Here is a 16,510-nt window from a genome sequence, read left to right as displayed (position 1 = left end):
ACTTTGTAATATATGTTTATTTGTGAACTAAATATATGCACAAACATTTTAAAATAGTATGTAGAGTACAAAACATACACAAAAAATTGGAATTAAAATGCTTAGGATTAAAAAACAAACTTGTTTTCAATTTTTCTTCCTGAACCTGAATGGGTTGTCTTTGGTACACACTTTCAGGGATGAGCACAGCCCTCTTAAGAGACCGCTGAGTTGGCAGTCAATACATATAGTCCCTGTTCTTATTATTTTTTCCTCTCATTTTCTCTGTCCCCCTTCTTCCAGTCTTTCATCCATTCTGTAATATGCTAGGAACTGGGAGTGCAAAGAAAACAAGACCTACTTCTGTCCTCATGGAGTTCACACTCTACAAAGGGAGACCTGAGGGGTATTATATAACTGGAATTCTAATGTACTGTGAGAAATACGACAACAGAAGTATGAGTAAGATGTCTGAGGAATGCAGCACAGATGTGACTAACTGCCCAGTGGAATTAGAGAAAACCTCACAGAAGTCTAAGGTGGCATTTGAGAGTAATTAAATTTGTTGACAAATGGAGTTAGTGGCCTTCAGAGGGACTCCCACCACTGGCAGGCAGTATTGAAGCTGAGGCTGAAGGAATAGGTGGCTGGGATATTCCCTATATTCCACTGCAGTAATGGAAATAGATTGATTCATTAATTTATTCTGTAGAAACTTACTGAGACCCTATTATGTGCCAGGCACTGCTGATGCTATATTTGCTTAAAATGCTGCATTTCCATGACTTTATTTCATACAACAGTAAAATGTATTCTGACAACACCCTGGAAGGGGCAGCCAAAATCCAGCAGAGAGAAGAAAGCAACTTTCTCCAGCATCACTAATAGAGCAACTGGTGGTGGAGTCAGGTAATTAACTTAGTCCTCCGAAATGTTTTTGATTTGCAATCTCTTAAATCATTTCAAAATCACCAGAAAGGCTAAATCATTTATTTGTTATTTTTAAGAAGCTTTGCAATAAAGTCTTCGCATTAAAGTGGACTCCAGCACAAGATGTCAGCCAACTAAATTACACGACTGCTGAGAGGCAAAGTGGCTTATGTAATACTATCTCTGAAAGGCTCAAAATGTTACGTAAAATTCAATTTCATCTCAAAATATCCTTGTAGGAAAGAGGGGAGACATTGTCAATCAGATTTGTCCTAGGAACGAGGCAATGGGCTGAAGGCTATGTACAATTCAGCTGTGCTCAGATTCGCAGGCCAGTCCTTCGCTCTCCAAGCCATTCAATCCATTCATTTTCACTGATCTTTCTCCAGACATTATTGGGAGCTTACGCCAGTGAAGTTACAAAGACAATTAAGATATGGCCTTACTTTCATAAACCTTACATCTATCAGGGCAATTGAGAGCTATAAAGAAGGAACTCTAAAATAGGGTAGTATATATTGAGGTATAGTATTAATGATCACGCAGGTCTTTGATAATGATTAAAAGGAAAACTGATAACTCCAGCAAAAACATAAAACACAACAAACAGAAACAACCTTTCAACTTGATGTCCTTCGCCCAATCTATTCCTTAAGCTGCTAGGACAGAACAGTTTAATCAATTAAACATCTAATGACAGAACTTTGTGAGCCTCAGATAGGAACCAGTTCTGCTACACATTGGGTGACACAAGGCTAAATCTACAGTGGAGGTGGAGAAAAATGAAACATGGCCATGGGATAAGATCAGACCAAGAATCTCATTCTGTTCTTCATGAGTTGAAGGGGGATAGAATTGGGAGAAAACTGGGATGTTACTGTTGTTCTGGAGCCTACACAATCTGTGAGAGTCTCTTGTCAGTATCAGGCTTGCATTGTGACAGTGCCTGATAGTCATGGCCCAGGAGACATCATGTTGCAAAAACTTTTAATACAAGGACTATTGAACAATCTCCACCTCTGTATTTAAAAAAAAATATTCCCAGTGTAACTTTTTAAAAAAGCACTATTACAAAGGAAATGGTGGCTGTTAGGATATAATATTAAAAACAACATAAGAGAAGGGAGATATACAAAATGGTTTGGCATTTCAGAAAAGAGAAAGGTCATTTTGTGGAGGATCAGTTAAGCTTCATAAAGGACAGAGGAGATGGTCCCTAAGAAGGGGTTTGAAGGAGAAGGAGGGTAATATGGCAGCACGTTCCAGCCATCAGGCAGAAAAACATGGGGCAACCTGGAAGCAGGGAGCTTGTGTTCATATCAAATAATTAAATAGACTATCAAGTAATACTTATACATTACTGTTTCAGCAATGAAGCCAGTAATACTGTTCCAAAGCATCAAGGATAAGAATGCCTATAATTTACTCTAAACCTTAAGAGACAAAATGGCTTCACTTTCCCTGCCCAAGTTTTACTAAAAGTCTAAGATTCTACCAAAAGATATATTCTTAATACCTTCTAAATGGAAATCGCCCACATGCCCATCAACAGTAGAATGGATACATAAAGGATGATATAATCACACAGTGGAACACGATACAGCAGTGAAATGAGTGATGTATTGAATCTCATGAGCAAAATGCTAAGTGAGAGAAGCCAGACACAAAAGAGTACATATTGGTAAAACCAAACGTGGGGATAATTAGTTGTGAGGAACGAATAGTGACAGAGAGGGAGCATAGTGGGGCTTCTGGGGTGCTGGTCTTGCTCTTTCTTGATCCAGAAAATTGTTTGCTTGGGTGTGTTCAGTTTGTGAAAACTCATCAACATACAGGCTTATAATATGCACACTTCTCTCCGATCAACAACAAAGTCTAAGGCTCACTTGTGAATTCACTGGAAAACTCAATCTAAACAGTCTTAGCAGTGAAAAAAGTATTTTGTAAACGCAGCTGGGGAGCCAGTATCACTGGTGGTTTGAAATTTATATTTATTAAAAACTTTATAGCTGTCATTAGAAAGTTTTGGAAGATGTTTTTGGACCCCAACATGACAATAAGAAAAGTACTAGAAGTCCATTTTCCAAAGCTAATTTTAAACTTTAACTGCCATTTGAATTAGAGGATTAATCTTCTCTCTATTGCTATTTGCAGACAGTGTTTAATCTCCACAGTGACATTTTAAATAATAGCTGATGGTAAATTAGTGTTCCAGGGAATCTCTTTACTAGCATTCCTGAAAACTTCTTTCAGATTCTCAAGCTAGGCACCATACTCAAGAGTTTAACCTGACTCATTGGGGACGTAGGTCCAATAATAAAAGAAATGGAGAGAAGACAGTAGCCACAAGCACAAGCTGTAAGTGACACATATTTGTGCGCATAGCTCATTCACAATTTACGGTAGCTTTTAGCACGTGTCTCTACCATGCAAAGGAGTAAATTAAAGCTTAAAGACCAAGCCACAGCACAACTTGAAAAATTTTACTAAATTTAAGGGATGCGATATTGAGTTACATAGCAGGAATCAGGAGTTAGGCCATAACCAGCTGGTCAGAATCTAGATTGTGTGTTACGTTCATGGCAGGCACATGGACCTAGGCATAACCAGACTTGATGCTGCCTTTGAAATATCTGGCATAAGCATTTTAGCATGTGACCCTGAAGACATTTCATAAGCCTGGCTCAAGTCATACTTCATTAACTATGCACACCACTCACTTAAGAATGTCTCAGGTAGAAGATTCTTGGGTAATTAAACCAATTGGTAGCAAAATTCCTTGTAAAGAGATAGATAACTTTCCATCTCACATATGTGTCTCTCTTTTTTGGGAAGGAACATGCATGAAAGGTTTTGTAAAAAAAGATCTTTATATTGCTGTGCTATATTTATATAGAATAACCTTTTACTCTATGACCTAAATAGAAATATACTTCCATACATTTTGCTGTGATAGCCTGCTAATTTTCAGAAAGAATTCTCTGACAAATAGAGCTGAACTCTTCTTATTAACCTTAAAGTGAATTGAAAAACAAATTTTAAGTTTCCCGCACCTATCTTCTGAGCTCAGGGTGTGTCTCAAGCTTAACAATTAACTATACACTAGAAGGAATATAGTAAAATCAAATTGAATAGGTTTCATACTATATTCCAGGGTATGCCATCTACAGGGCAACTGTAGCCTTGTACATGGGACAAGTATAGTAGCCATTCGATAAATGGTAGTTTAAGATATTATTTAAAGAACCAGGAGGAAAATGATTATTGAGACTGTTTACAGAAATGAAAATAGAGGAGGTAAGCCAACTGATGTATCTGGAGTGGGAAGATGATAACTTTAAGTAAGCTTGAACTGTTTTAGAATGTAAAGCTTTGGATGAATAGAGTAATGACAGATATACCAACACTTGTGTGTGCTTTTGCACAATAAAATACGTTAAAGCATAAAGTGGCAAGAGAAGTTAAGATGTCACATGATCATGGAATGTTTTCAGTGGCCTCTAATTGAGGGTAGCAGCCCATTGTGGGGGAAGGTGCCCTGGCTTTTCTGTCCCTAACTCCTGGATTTGACACTGCTTTGTCACAATTTAGATGAGAGCGAGGTGGAGCCTTTCTGCTTCCTTGTCTGTCAAAGAGGAATAATAAGGCCTCTTGTGAGGGTTGGAGATGAAGACAAGATAAAGTAAGGAGCACCTTGTGGAAGGCCTGGCATATGGGAGATACCTCAAACCATTAAAGTCACATAAAAGCTTCTGAGTCAAGGATTTCAGATCCTAGTGCTTTTAGGAAATACACTCAGCTTAGTACCTTTCCCATGAAGAGGTGAGTACACCTTGCTCCTATTTAAAACTTGGAAAACCAAGACAGCAGAGAAGATAAACGTCTTCAATAAACATTCGATGCGTAGGATGCTAACCTTAGCACTAGAATATTAAAGAATCGACAGTGAACCATCATAGTGTTGGATAAACAGCCAACTCATACTTCTGATAGCACCTTAATGTCTGTCAAGTCTTTCTACCTACAATTTCTGAAACTTTTGAGAACTTGAAATTTCTCCTCTTCATTAGAATAATGGGTGCACCGTTTGCATACCAAGCTGCTCGGAAATGGAGATACCGAAATGTCTTAGTGACCACTGCTATTCCATACCATTACCCAAAATTTGAACCATAATTCCATTTTACTTATTTAAAAATACTTCTACTCCACACCATTTTGCCTTTGCCACCATTGCATTAAACATTAGATACAAAGAAAATGAAAGAAACAAACCATTCTGTAGCACAGCCAGGATTCAGTATGAAAAAATATTTAAAGAGAAAGCAGAGGGACAGGAACAAGTTACACCTGGAAAATTTCTATGCCTAGTTCAAATACTTTTTCTGGCAGTGGAAACGTTATTTAATCAACAAATTCTGCAGTTTCAGCAATATCCCCAGCAGTGCATTGACAGATAAAACTGAGATAATGACCTTGTCTTTTCTGAGACAAGAGTGCAGTTTTGACAAAACATCAAATATCAGACTGTTTTCCAAAAGCTGTTGGTAGGAGTGTCCCACTTAGTAAAGGAAACATTCTCACCATGGTTAGCATTATGGTTTATGAACTGCTATTAGTTCTGCCCAAATTCAAGACCTCAAGCAGGAAGTTACACATCTGCAATTTAGCTGTGTGAACAAGGTAGACCCACAGAAGATGGTCTCCGGGAAATGATCAGAGAGACACTGCTTCCTGCTTATAAATAAATATTTTTCTCTCTTTAGGGTATCCCTGAGAACATGCCAATATATCACCTGGCAGAAGGCACACAGAAATTCACTCTGTGTTAGCACTTGATTCAACTATAAATAAAGAGCAGGAAGCTCACAACCACAGAGCCACCGCCCTTGTAGAACAGTACCTGTAATTAATGTATGGAACTTTACGAATTTGAAAAGGTTTCATTTGCTTTAGAATGCCAGCCATACTGGTTTATATTTCTGCCTAACCACTCAGCAAAAGGTAGAAGAAAGTATACTTCAGATTAGGGGCTAGGTGCTCTACATGCGCTATCTAATTTTACACTCAAAACAACCCCGTGGGATAGGTATTATTTTCTCCATTTTGTAGATGAGGTAACTGAGGCTCAAAGACATTAAGAAATGTGTCCAAGTTTGCATAGATAAGAAAGAACAAAGCCAGGACTCTACTCCAGGGCTGTCTGATTCCAGCTGGTGCTCTGAGCCATGGTTTCCACTGCTTTTGACTTTTCAGTCATGGAGAATGAAAATGCAGATAGCTTTGACAGAGGGTTCTGTTTGGGGAAGGCTATTTATCAAGTGACCTAGAGCAGCATGAGGCCAGTGGGCACATGTGGTAGAAACTGCCAAAGGAGGGAGAACCATCCCTAAGTGAACCTGCACAGTTAGCCAGGGCAATGAACATATGTCTAACACACAAGGTGACCTGACTCTGAAACAGGTGTTTTGAAATAATGCAATGTTGTCGTAGCTGAAGGGAAAGAAGGGTCAGAAAGACATTTATGGATTCTTCAAACAATGGGGTATTGTTGGAAAAACAGCTGCAAATGGCACATTTGAGTGGCAAATGGAGAGACAGATGGCTTGAACAAAGAGTATTATATACCCTAGAAAAGGCAGAATTTTATATAATGAAGCAATGCTTTAAAAATACTAAATAATTTACAAATACATTTTTTCTCTAAGTTTATAGAGCACAAATTGCAGAGACTTTTATTACTTTAAAAATGTGATGGTAGATATTCTCTATTCCAATACTGAGTTTAAATATATCAGGGCAGAAACAAAACTATTTCTTTTACATTATCCAAAGGAAATGGCTTGATAATTAAAGGGAAAAATGTGCTCACACTATTCTATGGCCTAAAATATATTCAAAAGTGTCCTTCCATAATTCAGTTTTGATTTTCAAAAATGGAGATGTGAAGGTTAAAGTCAAAAGTTATATGGCTCATTTTACAATTCTTTTCCTATTAAAAGTCATGTCTCTTTTTTTTCTAAAGAGAATACCTGAATTTATAATTGGTAGCATGTTTTGTCTTTCTTATGAAACTATGCATTCTTCGATAAGCTTGAACTTTTTCTGGAGCTACAGAGCCTGTTATATAAGTCTTTTGTTTGCTTAAAGAAACACATAATGACATGTGCCAGTTTAAAATGATTCGTTCAAAATTGCTTGAATACAGTTATACGTGTGAAAAAGTTTAATTACCAGCTATCTACATGGTTGCAATATTACCCATAGGGTTGTACTTCTTTCTTAATTAAAAATATTTGAACCTAATAATAGATAACTCTATTAGAGTATGAATAAAACATTGCAAAGAACAAGTTTACCCAGCACTTAGCAAGTCATTTTCGGTAAGCATTCCTTAAGAATTACTAGTCCTCTTCCATATCATGGGATTAGGACAGTTCTCCTGTATCTCCTTTTGTAAGAGCCTTATTTTCCTTTGTCATCAAGTTGCTTCACATTTGCACTTTGCAAGAGCACAGATTTTCAGTGGGATGTCTACTTACAATTCCTGATTGCAGTACCTTGATGGCTAAGTTGATGGCTAAGTTCCTTCCATGGTCTTTCACAGCACTTATCACAGTTTATAATTAATTCACGCACAATTTGTTTATGTCTACCTCCCAACAGACGTGTACACCTCTGGGGAAAGAGGACTTATCTGTCTTAGTCACTGTTACGTGTCTAGTACCTGGGAGAATATCTGGCCTGATAGGTGCTCAATAGAAAAAGAGATGCTCTTACTTATCCAGAAGTAGAGCCAAATTGCTGTATTCCATCATCTGGAGGGCCTTTATTTTAGAGACACAGCTTAGGTGATAGAAATCACCAACATGTTAGTGCTCTAAATATATGAACTACAATGCTAGCCAGCAAAGATGATTTCACACCTACATTCATAGTAATATTCGAAAGACTTCTAGTCCCACAATCATTCTCAAAATTTTCTTCTTGCATCGAGGACATTTCCTATGACTCACACTAATAGTATCTTTCTAGGCCTGACTGGACTTATGATGTCTGTGTTAGAGTTCAATACCGGAGCTAGAATAGTCAAAGTATTAAATCTTAACTACCATGAAATAAAGAAAAGCTTCCATTCAAATTAAATCCATTTGTGGGGGAAATCAGGCAAGAAAAAAGAAATAACAGGCATCCAGCCTGGAAAGGAAGAAGTAACCTATCTCTATTTGCAATGACATGATCTTGCATATAGACACACCATATGAAATAAAAAAAAACTACTAGAAGTAATAAATTCACCAAGGTTTCAAGATACAAAATCAACATACAAAAATCAATTGTATTTCTATACACTAGCAATGAACAAATCAAAATAAAATTAAGAAAATAATTCTATTCACCATAGCATCAAAAAGAATACTTAGAAATAAAAGATGGCAATATTTCCCAAACTGATCTATAGATTCAGTGCAATCCTTACCAAAATCCCAGCTGCCTTTTTCACAGAAATAGACAAGGTGATCCTCAAATTCATCTGGAAATGCAAGGGACCCAGCATAGCAAAAACAATGAAGAAAAGGAAGAGCAAAGAGAAAGGATTCACATTTCTTGATTTCACAGCTTACTACAGAGCTACAGTAATCAAGACAGTGTGGTATTGGCATACAAATAGATATATAGATCAATGGAATAGAATTGGGATACCAGAAAAACAACTCTTACATGCGTGGTCAATTTAACGGGGAAAACACAGTCATTTCAAAAAATGGTTCTGGGACAACTGGATATTCATGCAAAAAAAGAACAAAAAATAGGTGGACCCATCCCCCAGCACCATATATGAAAAATTAGATCAAAATAGATCATAGAAATAAACTTAAAAGCTAAAGCTATAAAACTCTTAGAAGAAAACACAGGAATAAATCTTTGTGGCCTTGGATTAGGCAATTGTTTCTTAGTTACGATACCAAGTGCACAAGCAACAGAAGAAAAAAAATAGATAAACTGAATTTCATCAAAATTAAAAACTTTTGTGCTTCAAAGGACATTATAAAGAAATGCATAGAAAACCCACAGAATAAAAGAAAATACCTGCAAATCATATATCTAATAAGGGACTTTTATTTAAAATAAAGAACTCCTACAACTGAACAATAAAAAGACAATCCAATTTAAAAATAGGCAAAGAATTTGAATATGCATTTCTCCAAGAGATATGCAAATGGCTAATGAGCACATGAGAAGATGCTCAACAGCATCAGTCATGAGTGAAATGGATATCAAAATTACAGTGAGATACCACTTCACACCCACTAGAAAGGCCTTAACGTAAAAAATAGACAAGAAACCTTGACTAGGACACGGAGACACTGGAACCCTCATGCATTCCTGGTTGGAATGTAAAATGGTGCAGCTGCTTTGGAGAAAGTTTGGCATTTCCTCAAAAGTTAAACAGAGAATTCCATATGACCCAGAAATTCCACTCCTAGGTGTACATACTCAAGAGTATTGAAAACATATACACATGTGAAAACTTGCACACAAATGTTCATAACAGTATCATTCATAACTGCCAAAAAGCACATACAACTCAGATGTCCATCAACTGATAAATGAATAAACAAATATGGCATATCCATACCATGGGTTCAGGTATAAAAAGGAATGAAGTGCTGCAACATGGATGAACCTTGAAAACAGTATGCTAAATGAAAGAGGTCAGACACAAAAGGCTGCATATTATATGATTCTATTTACATGAAATGTCCAGAATAGGCAAATCCATAGAGACAAAAAATAAATTAGCGGTTGTCAAGAGTTTGCAGGGAAGAGTAATGGGGAGTAACTGCTACTGGGTATGGGGCTTCTTTTGGGATGATGAAAATGATCTAAAATTAGATAGTGGTGATGGTTGCACAACTCTGTGAACACACTAAAAACCAGTGAATTGTACACTTTAAGAGGATGAATTCTATGTTGTGTGAATTCAATCTCAATAAAGTGGTTATTTTTAAAAAGTCACCCCATGGGTCTCCGGGATCTGGGGAAAAAATCCCTTTGTGAGTTAGTAAGCATACAGCACTCGGAGGAAACTCATTTTCATAGATTCTTAGCTGCAAATACCAAGTGGAGAAAATGCTGTTGTCTAAAAGGTGTCTATGGAAGAACACTGCATTCTCATTGTAAATTTGCTTTGAAATGAGGCACACTGCCTTATGACTTCAATTATTTTGTGTGCTATTAAACTAAGATGATCACATTCACAAATGTGAGCCATAGATGGTAATGATCATGTGGGCTGAGATACAAATTTTTTGTTTTTCAGACAGGGTCTTGCCTGTCATCCAGGCTAGAGTGCAGTGGTGTCATCATGGCTTAGTGCGGCCTTGAACTCCTGGGCTCAAAAATTCCTCCTACCTCAGCCTTCCAAGTAGCTGGGACTACAGGTGCACATCACCATGTGAAAGAAAAATAATTTTCTTTATTTTTTTGTAGAGAAGAGGTCTTACTTTGTTGACCAGGCTGGTCTCCAACTCCTGGGCTCCAGCAATCCTCCTGCCTCAGCTGCCCAAAGTGCTGGGATTACAGGTGTCAGCCACCACACCCAGCTGAGATACAACATTTTATTGGTCTGAGTTTTGATACTGAGGTCAAACTTCTCTGCACGAATGGGAAGCAAGGCATTTATACCTTTAACCCCTCAGCAAAGATAAAGTTCCTTCCCCTTCTTCATCATTTTGAAATGAGTCTCCTTAACTGTAAAATGGAATGAGTATTCTCATAGTGTTCCTTTGAGGAAGAAGAGACATACCAGGCTTATGCTTTGTGGTTTCTGTAAACTGTCTTATCAGAAAAGCCTCTTAAATGAAGATAACAGGTGAGAGTAAGTCCCTGGCTCTTCCTCCAAACTTTGGTCTCTCTGTTCCTTTTATTATTTCCTGGTATTATTAGAGAGAACTAATTTTTAGGTAGGGTACTTTGTTGAGTACTCCAAGTTCATTTGTGCCTGAAGTTTCCAAACTTATCTCTGTGCACTGGTTCTACTTCTACAGAAAAAATAAAAAGATTGAAAATCATTAATTTTTTGGATATACAGGATGACAGACTCTATCTAATAGAAGGTAGTGGACAAGAAATTAGGGGGGAAACTAAGTGGAATGCTTCTCAAAGACTTGCTTTGTTTCTGTTTTTGGCAGCCCAGTATTGGCTGTAGTCAAGTGAAGTAGTACTATAGAATAGATCTATTAAGGCTAGTCTATTAGCTACATTCAAATTCATTAGCACAACCAAAGGAAAAAAATTACAATTAGGTACAGCAAGAATGTTTGTTTGTTTTAAGAAAGTTTTCACAAATGAAAAACATGCAAAAAATTACTGACAACTGTCATCCTAAATCACCACAAAGACATTTTCACTAGATTAAGTGATTTACTATTTTCTCATGTACACAAACACATACGAATACAAGTGCACACATGCATGTGATCAAAAAAGAGGAACACATTTCAATTCTATCTTTGGATGTTTCTTGAGAGAGGCTATCAGTTTTACAAGACTTAACCCATGTTTATGCCACATAGCTGGCGGGATATGGGCAATAATTCTAGAGTCAGAATCTAGGTTCAAGTTGTCCCTCCTCAACTAACTAGCTGTTGTCCTTGAACAAACTGCTTAACCATTCTAAACTTAAGTTTCCTCATCTGAAAATGATGTGTGAATAATGGCAGTCCTTATCTCACAGGGTTGCTGTGAGGATTAAGTGGAATACTTCATGGCAAAGGGCTTGGTACAGAGACTGGCACATGATGAATGTTCACAAAATATTAGCTACTTCTGTTTTGCTGATGATAATCACGAATATATCTACTACCTATAGGTAACAATCCACCCCAACTTGCTTAGAACATAATTGAACCAAAGCTTTACAATGCAACACCCACAGAATATTTAGGACATGAAACATAAAGAAAATCTTAAATGTTTAAAAAAATGGAGTGTACATGTCATTTGTTATGCATAGCCTTATTTGTTCTCTAGTTTCTCAGTGCAGCTTATAGGGGAATTGAAAGAAGAAAAGTACTAATACAGGAAGGAAAAAATCAATCTGATGGACACGAATACAGCCACCAAACTAGCTGAGGGATTTATTCGATGACACTGCTTTAATGTCAACCTTCACTCATATCATTTATTATTTGGGGAACTGCTGTAGAAAGTGAATAGAATAACGATGTTTTTACAGCTCCTAATGTAGATTGTTATTGAAAATCTGTTAGGCCGGGCGCAGTGGCTCACGCTTGTAATCCCAGCACTTTGGGAGGCTGAGGCAGGCGGATCACGAGGTCAGGAGATCGAGACCACGGTGAAACCCCGTCTCTACTAAAAAAATACAAAAAATTAGCCAGGTGTGGTGGCGGGCGCCTGTAGTCCCAGCTACTCGGAGAGGCTGAGGCAGGAGAATGGTGTGAACCCGGGAGGCGGAGCTTGCAGTGAGCCGAGATCGCACCACTGCACTCCAGCCTGGCCGACAGAGCGAGACTCCGTCTCAAAAAAAAAAAAAAAAAGAAAATCTGTCAATTTTACTGGCAAGCTTTTGGCTCAAAAATAAGATCATCATGTATAATTTGCAGGCAGTGATAACTACAAATTATGGGAAGTAACTAGAAAATAAAATAACTGTTATGATGAAAATTACATAATTATCTTTCTCATTAAAAACATGAGGTATTCTATTATCCTTGGGACGTGCAGTAGACTCTTTAACAGCTGCTGTTACCAAACTAAAACACATCAGAATAGGAAAGAAAATACAACACTCATCACCCAAATGATGAAAAAGAGATACTGCTAAAAACGTGTGTGGAACAGAACGGAACACAGCAGGATGTATTGCCGGCATCTGTAAACCACACGGGAACCACTTACAGATGCTTCAGGGATCAAGCTCAGCCTTTCTCCTGAGATTTCTTTCAGGGAGGTTTTGTTTAGTGAAGCTGGCACTTGCTGGGCTGATAGATCCTTCGCTTTGATTACGGGGTCTGGAGTTTTCTGACAGGATCCACACCTTCTTCCAGCTGGAGAAAGGCATGTTGTAGGCAACAAACTCATTTGAAAGTTATTTCTATCTATTTGCTCCGCCGAGGAATCCTGGCTTTCTGTTGCTCCTGCTTCTGTGTAGGTGCTCTTTAGATACTCCTTACTTGTCTGCTTTGCAGCGTTCCCCAGCAGGCTCTCTAATGTTAACTGAGTTAACTCTGAAGGACCAGTTGTTGGGCCTCGAGAACCCTGGATACTGTGGTTACCCTATGTTGGGGAACAAAGTAAAAATAATTTTGAGCAGAAATTTATGGTGAATAAGTTACTGAGTACAAGTTCTTAATAAATTCATATTTTCTATGAATAAAGCAAAAGCATATATATGTAGACTTTACTTTAATCTGCAAAGAAAAACATGAGTAACTAAAAGTAGCAATGCAAATAGGTATAAACCATTTGCTCAAATGTCCTGCTATATGGTATTTGGTCTGGATAAGGCATATTTTTTACTCATGAAAAACGAGAACATTTAAGAAGTAGTTACTCATATTCATTCCAAAAAATGTCTAAAAGAAGAGGATCCAGAGCAAGTCATCTAAAACATCTAAGAATCATATACTTTGACTTTCTGATAAGTTAACTCCACGGAAAAAGAAACAACTAAAATTTAACGGTATTCAGCCTACTTAAGCAGAGAAGTGGTACTCTATTAATAAATACAAGTGGGTCTAAGGAAGCATTTTTACCTTATTGTAGGGCAGTTTTGTTTTTCAAGAGCAATAGATAATGGACCATGTTTTATAAAGTATTTTTCTTACATGAAAATTTTAGTTTTAGAAAGAATATTTTTCCACAAAATATGAACGTCATTAAATATAAATACTTGGAAAGCTGAAAATGAAAGCTACAATAATTTTACAAGTCCATAGTTCTGTGATTATCCATAGAAATGCAAAAATTAAAATTTTTAAAATCTGATAAAGGAAGAATTACAAACATGAAATCAATGGCAATGAAAGTAGATAATGAAAATGAGAAATGTAGTGCTATTTCAATTGGTAGATTTTTATCTTATAAAATAATACATTTAAACTACGTGATCACTGCATGTACTTGTCATGGTAGAGTCTTCCAATTTGACTCATTTATTTAAATATGTATGGCCAGGCACGGTGGCTCATGCCTATAATCCCAGCACTTTGGGAGGCCAAGGCAGGTAGATCACCTGAGGTCGGAAGTTCGAGACCAGCCTGACCAACATGGAGAAACCCTGTCTCTACTAAAAAAATACAAAATTATCCAGGCGTGGTGATGTGTGCCTGTAATCCCAGCTACTCGGGAGGCTGAGGCAGGAGAATTGCTTGAACCCGGGAGGCGGAGGTTGCAGTGAGGTGAGATCACGCCATTGCACCCCAGCCTGGGCAACAAGAGCGAAACTCCATCTCAAAACAACAACAACAACAACAACAACAACAACAACAAAAACCAACCAACCAACCAAATATAATATATAATAAATGGATGTGAAATGATGAACTTAGAATAGAGAAAAAACAAAAAAGCACAGTACATTTTGAAGACATTATTTGGTGTCTGACAATGCGTATCTAGACATTCAGTTTCAGTAAGCTATTCCTTCACCCTTCAATTTATAGACATGCAGAACCCAGCATCTAGTTATTTCTAAGGGCTGGCATTTTAAAAACAAATATTTGGGTGACTGATTGGACTGTTCAATTTCTTCCTGAATGTTTGACCATCATACACACTCAACATAATGATGGCAGTCTCCGGTGAAATCTTCCTTTCAGAAGTGAAGCATGGGTAAAGGTGAGAGGGTTTGCTCTCGGTTGGGCAGGGGACAAGGGAGAGATCTACAAAAGCTTTTAATTAGAGGGGATCTATCTTATCATTGTTCTGTCTTCCTTTCTTCCTCATCATGGGCCAAGTACATCTAGGTGCTGCAGATGCTCGGAGTGTAATGATAGACCAGAACATAATCCCTGCCATCCAGGGACTGCATTCTGAAGGCAAAGAGGAGTCATTGTGTGAAGCAGGGGAATGTCACAATAACACACAATAGAAGGCATGGTTACATGCTTATGGATACTGTTTGTGGAGTGTCTGGGTTGGCTTGTGGAGACAGTAGAACTGAAGGCCAATCAGTAGACTATTGTATTGTTGTTATTAGGATTGTTGAGGTGCCTGAATTAAGGCAATGGCAGTGATGATATAGAAGCTGGACTGGTTTGAGAGTTCAAGTCAGGAAGTCAAAGGCAGAGTATGTCATACTGAGTAATTCTTGCAGTCTCTTACACAGAGTATGAGATCCTTAACCCCTGCCCTGTTACAATTTTTTCTGCTTGTGAAATGTAGTTGAGATTAGCAGACAACTGTGCTCTCAAGAAAGGTCCAACATTGGACTTCAAAAAGCTCCAGGAAATTAAAAGATAAAAACAAAAAGTATAAACTTTATTTCTCAACATAAGCTCCACCAAGGTCAAGTCACTTTTGTAAGCCAGGATGTCAGCCGTTTAATCCATCCCTAAGAAACTGAGGATCCTGGGAATATAACCACATCAATGCAGTCTTTTTTTGTGTTACTAACTGAAAAAAAAGGGTGCCTCTTAAAGATTTTTAAAATTATAAAACAAAAAGGAGTCAGAAGGAGCCAAACCAGAGTTATAAGGTGGATACCTAATGATTTCCCAACAAAATTCTTGCAAAATTGACCTTTTTTGATGAGAGGAATGAGCAGGAGCATTGCCGTGGTGGAGAAAGACTGTGGGGAAGCTTTTGTGAGTGTTTTTCAGTCAAAGCTTTGGCTAACTTTCTCAAACCACTCTTACAATAAGCAGATGTTCTTTCACCCTCCAGAAAGTCAACAGCAAAATGCCTTGAGCAATGCCCAAAACCATTGCCATGACCTTTGCTGCTGACTGGTCCACTTTTGCTTTGACTGGGCCACTCCAACCTCTGGGTAGCCATTGCTCTGACTGTGCTTTGTCTTCAGGATCATAGTGGTAAAGCCATGTTTCCTCTCCTGTGAGAATTCTTCAAGGAAATGCTTCAGGATCTTGATCCCACTTGTTTAAAATGTCCGTTGAAAGCTCTGCTCTAGTCTGCAGGTGATCTGGGCACAATGGTTTTGGTACCCATTGAGTGGATTGCTTAACTTTAATTTTTCAGTCAGAATTATGTAAGCTGAACAAATTGAGATGTCAATGGTGTTGGCTATTGTTTCTGCTTTAGTCTTTGGTCCTCTTCAATTACAGCATGAATGAAATTATTTTTTCCTCACAAATTGATGTGGATGGCCTGCCACTGAGGGCTTCATCTTCAACACTGTTTCATCCCTTCTTAAAACAAGTTTGTAAACTGCTGATTTCTTTGGGGGCATTGTCTTCATTAGCTTTTTGTAAGGCAACAATGATTTTACCATTCTTCCATCCAAGCTTCACCATAAATTTGGTGTCGGTTTTTGCCTCAATTTTAGCAGAATTCATATTGCTTGGAAAAGGGATTTTTTCAAACTGATGTCTTATCCTTCCTTAGTGCTCCAAAC

The 16,510-nt window shown here is 37.7% G+C and overlaps 1 protein-coding gene and 1 long non-coding RNA gene across 6 annotated transcripts in view; one reads left to right on the top strand and one right to left on the bottom strand.

Moving 5' to 3' along the window:
* C21H3orf67 (chromosome 21 C3orf67 homolog) overlaps positions 1 to 16,510 on the bottom strand; it is a 277,954-nt gene that overhangs the window by 81,584 nt on the left and 179,860 nt on the right. For 4 of the 5 annotated variants that reach the window (XM_030801948.1, XM_030801947.1, XM_030801949.1 and 1 more), the window contains one exon: positions 12,835 to 13,212. The exons of the other annotated variant lie outside the window; for it this stretch is intronic. In XM_030801948.1, the coding sequence (XP_030657808.1) occupies positions 12,835 to 13,212 (378 nt within the window). The remainder of the gene's footprint in view (positions 1 to 12,834; positions 13,213 to 16,510) is intronic. 5 annotated transcript variants of the gene reach the window in all.
* The window catches only part of LOC115832146, a 173,699-nt gene that overhangs the window by 10,345 nt on the left and 146,844 nt on the right, over positions 1 to 16,510 (top strand). The window lies entirely within an intron of this gene.

The sequence above is a fragment of the Nomascus leucogenys genome, chromosome 21 (assembly GCF_006542625.1).
Source record: "Nomascus leucogenys isolate Asia chromosome 21, Asia_NLE_v1, whole genome shotgun sequence".
Taxonomy (NCBI): domain Eukaryota; kingdom Metazoa; phylum Chordata; class Mammalia; order Primates; family Hylobatidae; genus Nomascus; species Nomascus leucogenys.
Note: the sequence above shows the minus strand (reverse complement) of the source record. Positions and strands in the feature narration are given on the sequence as shown.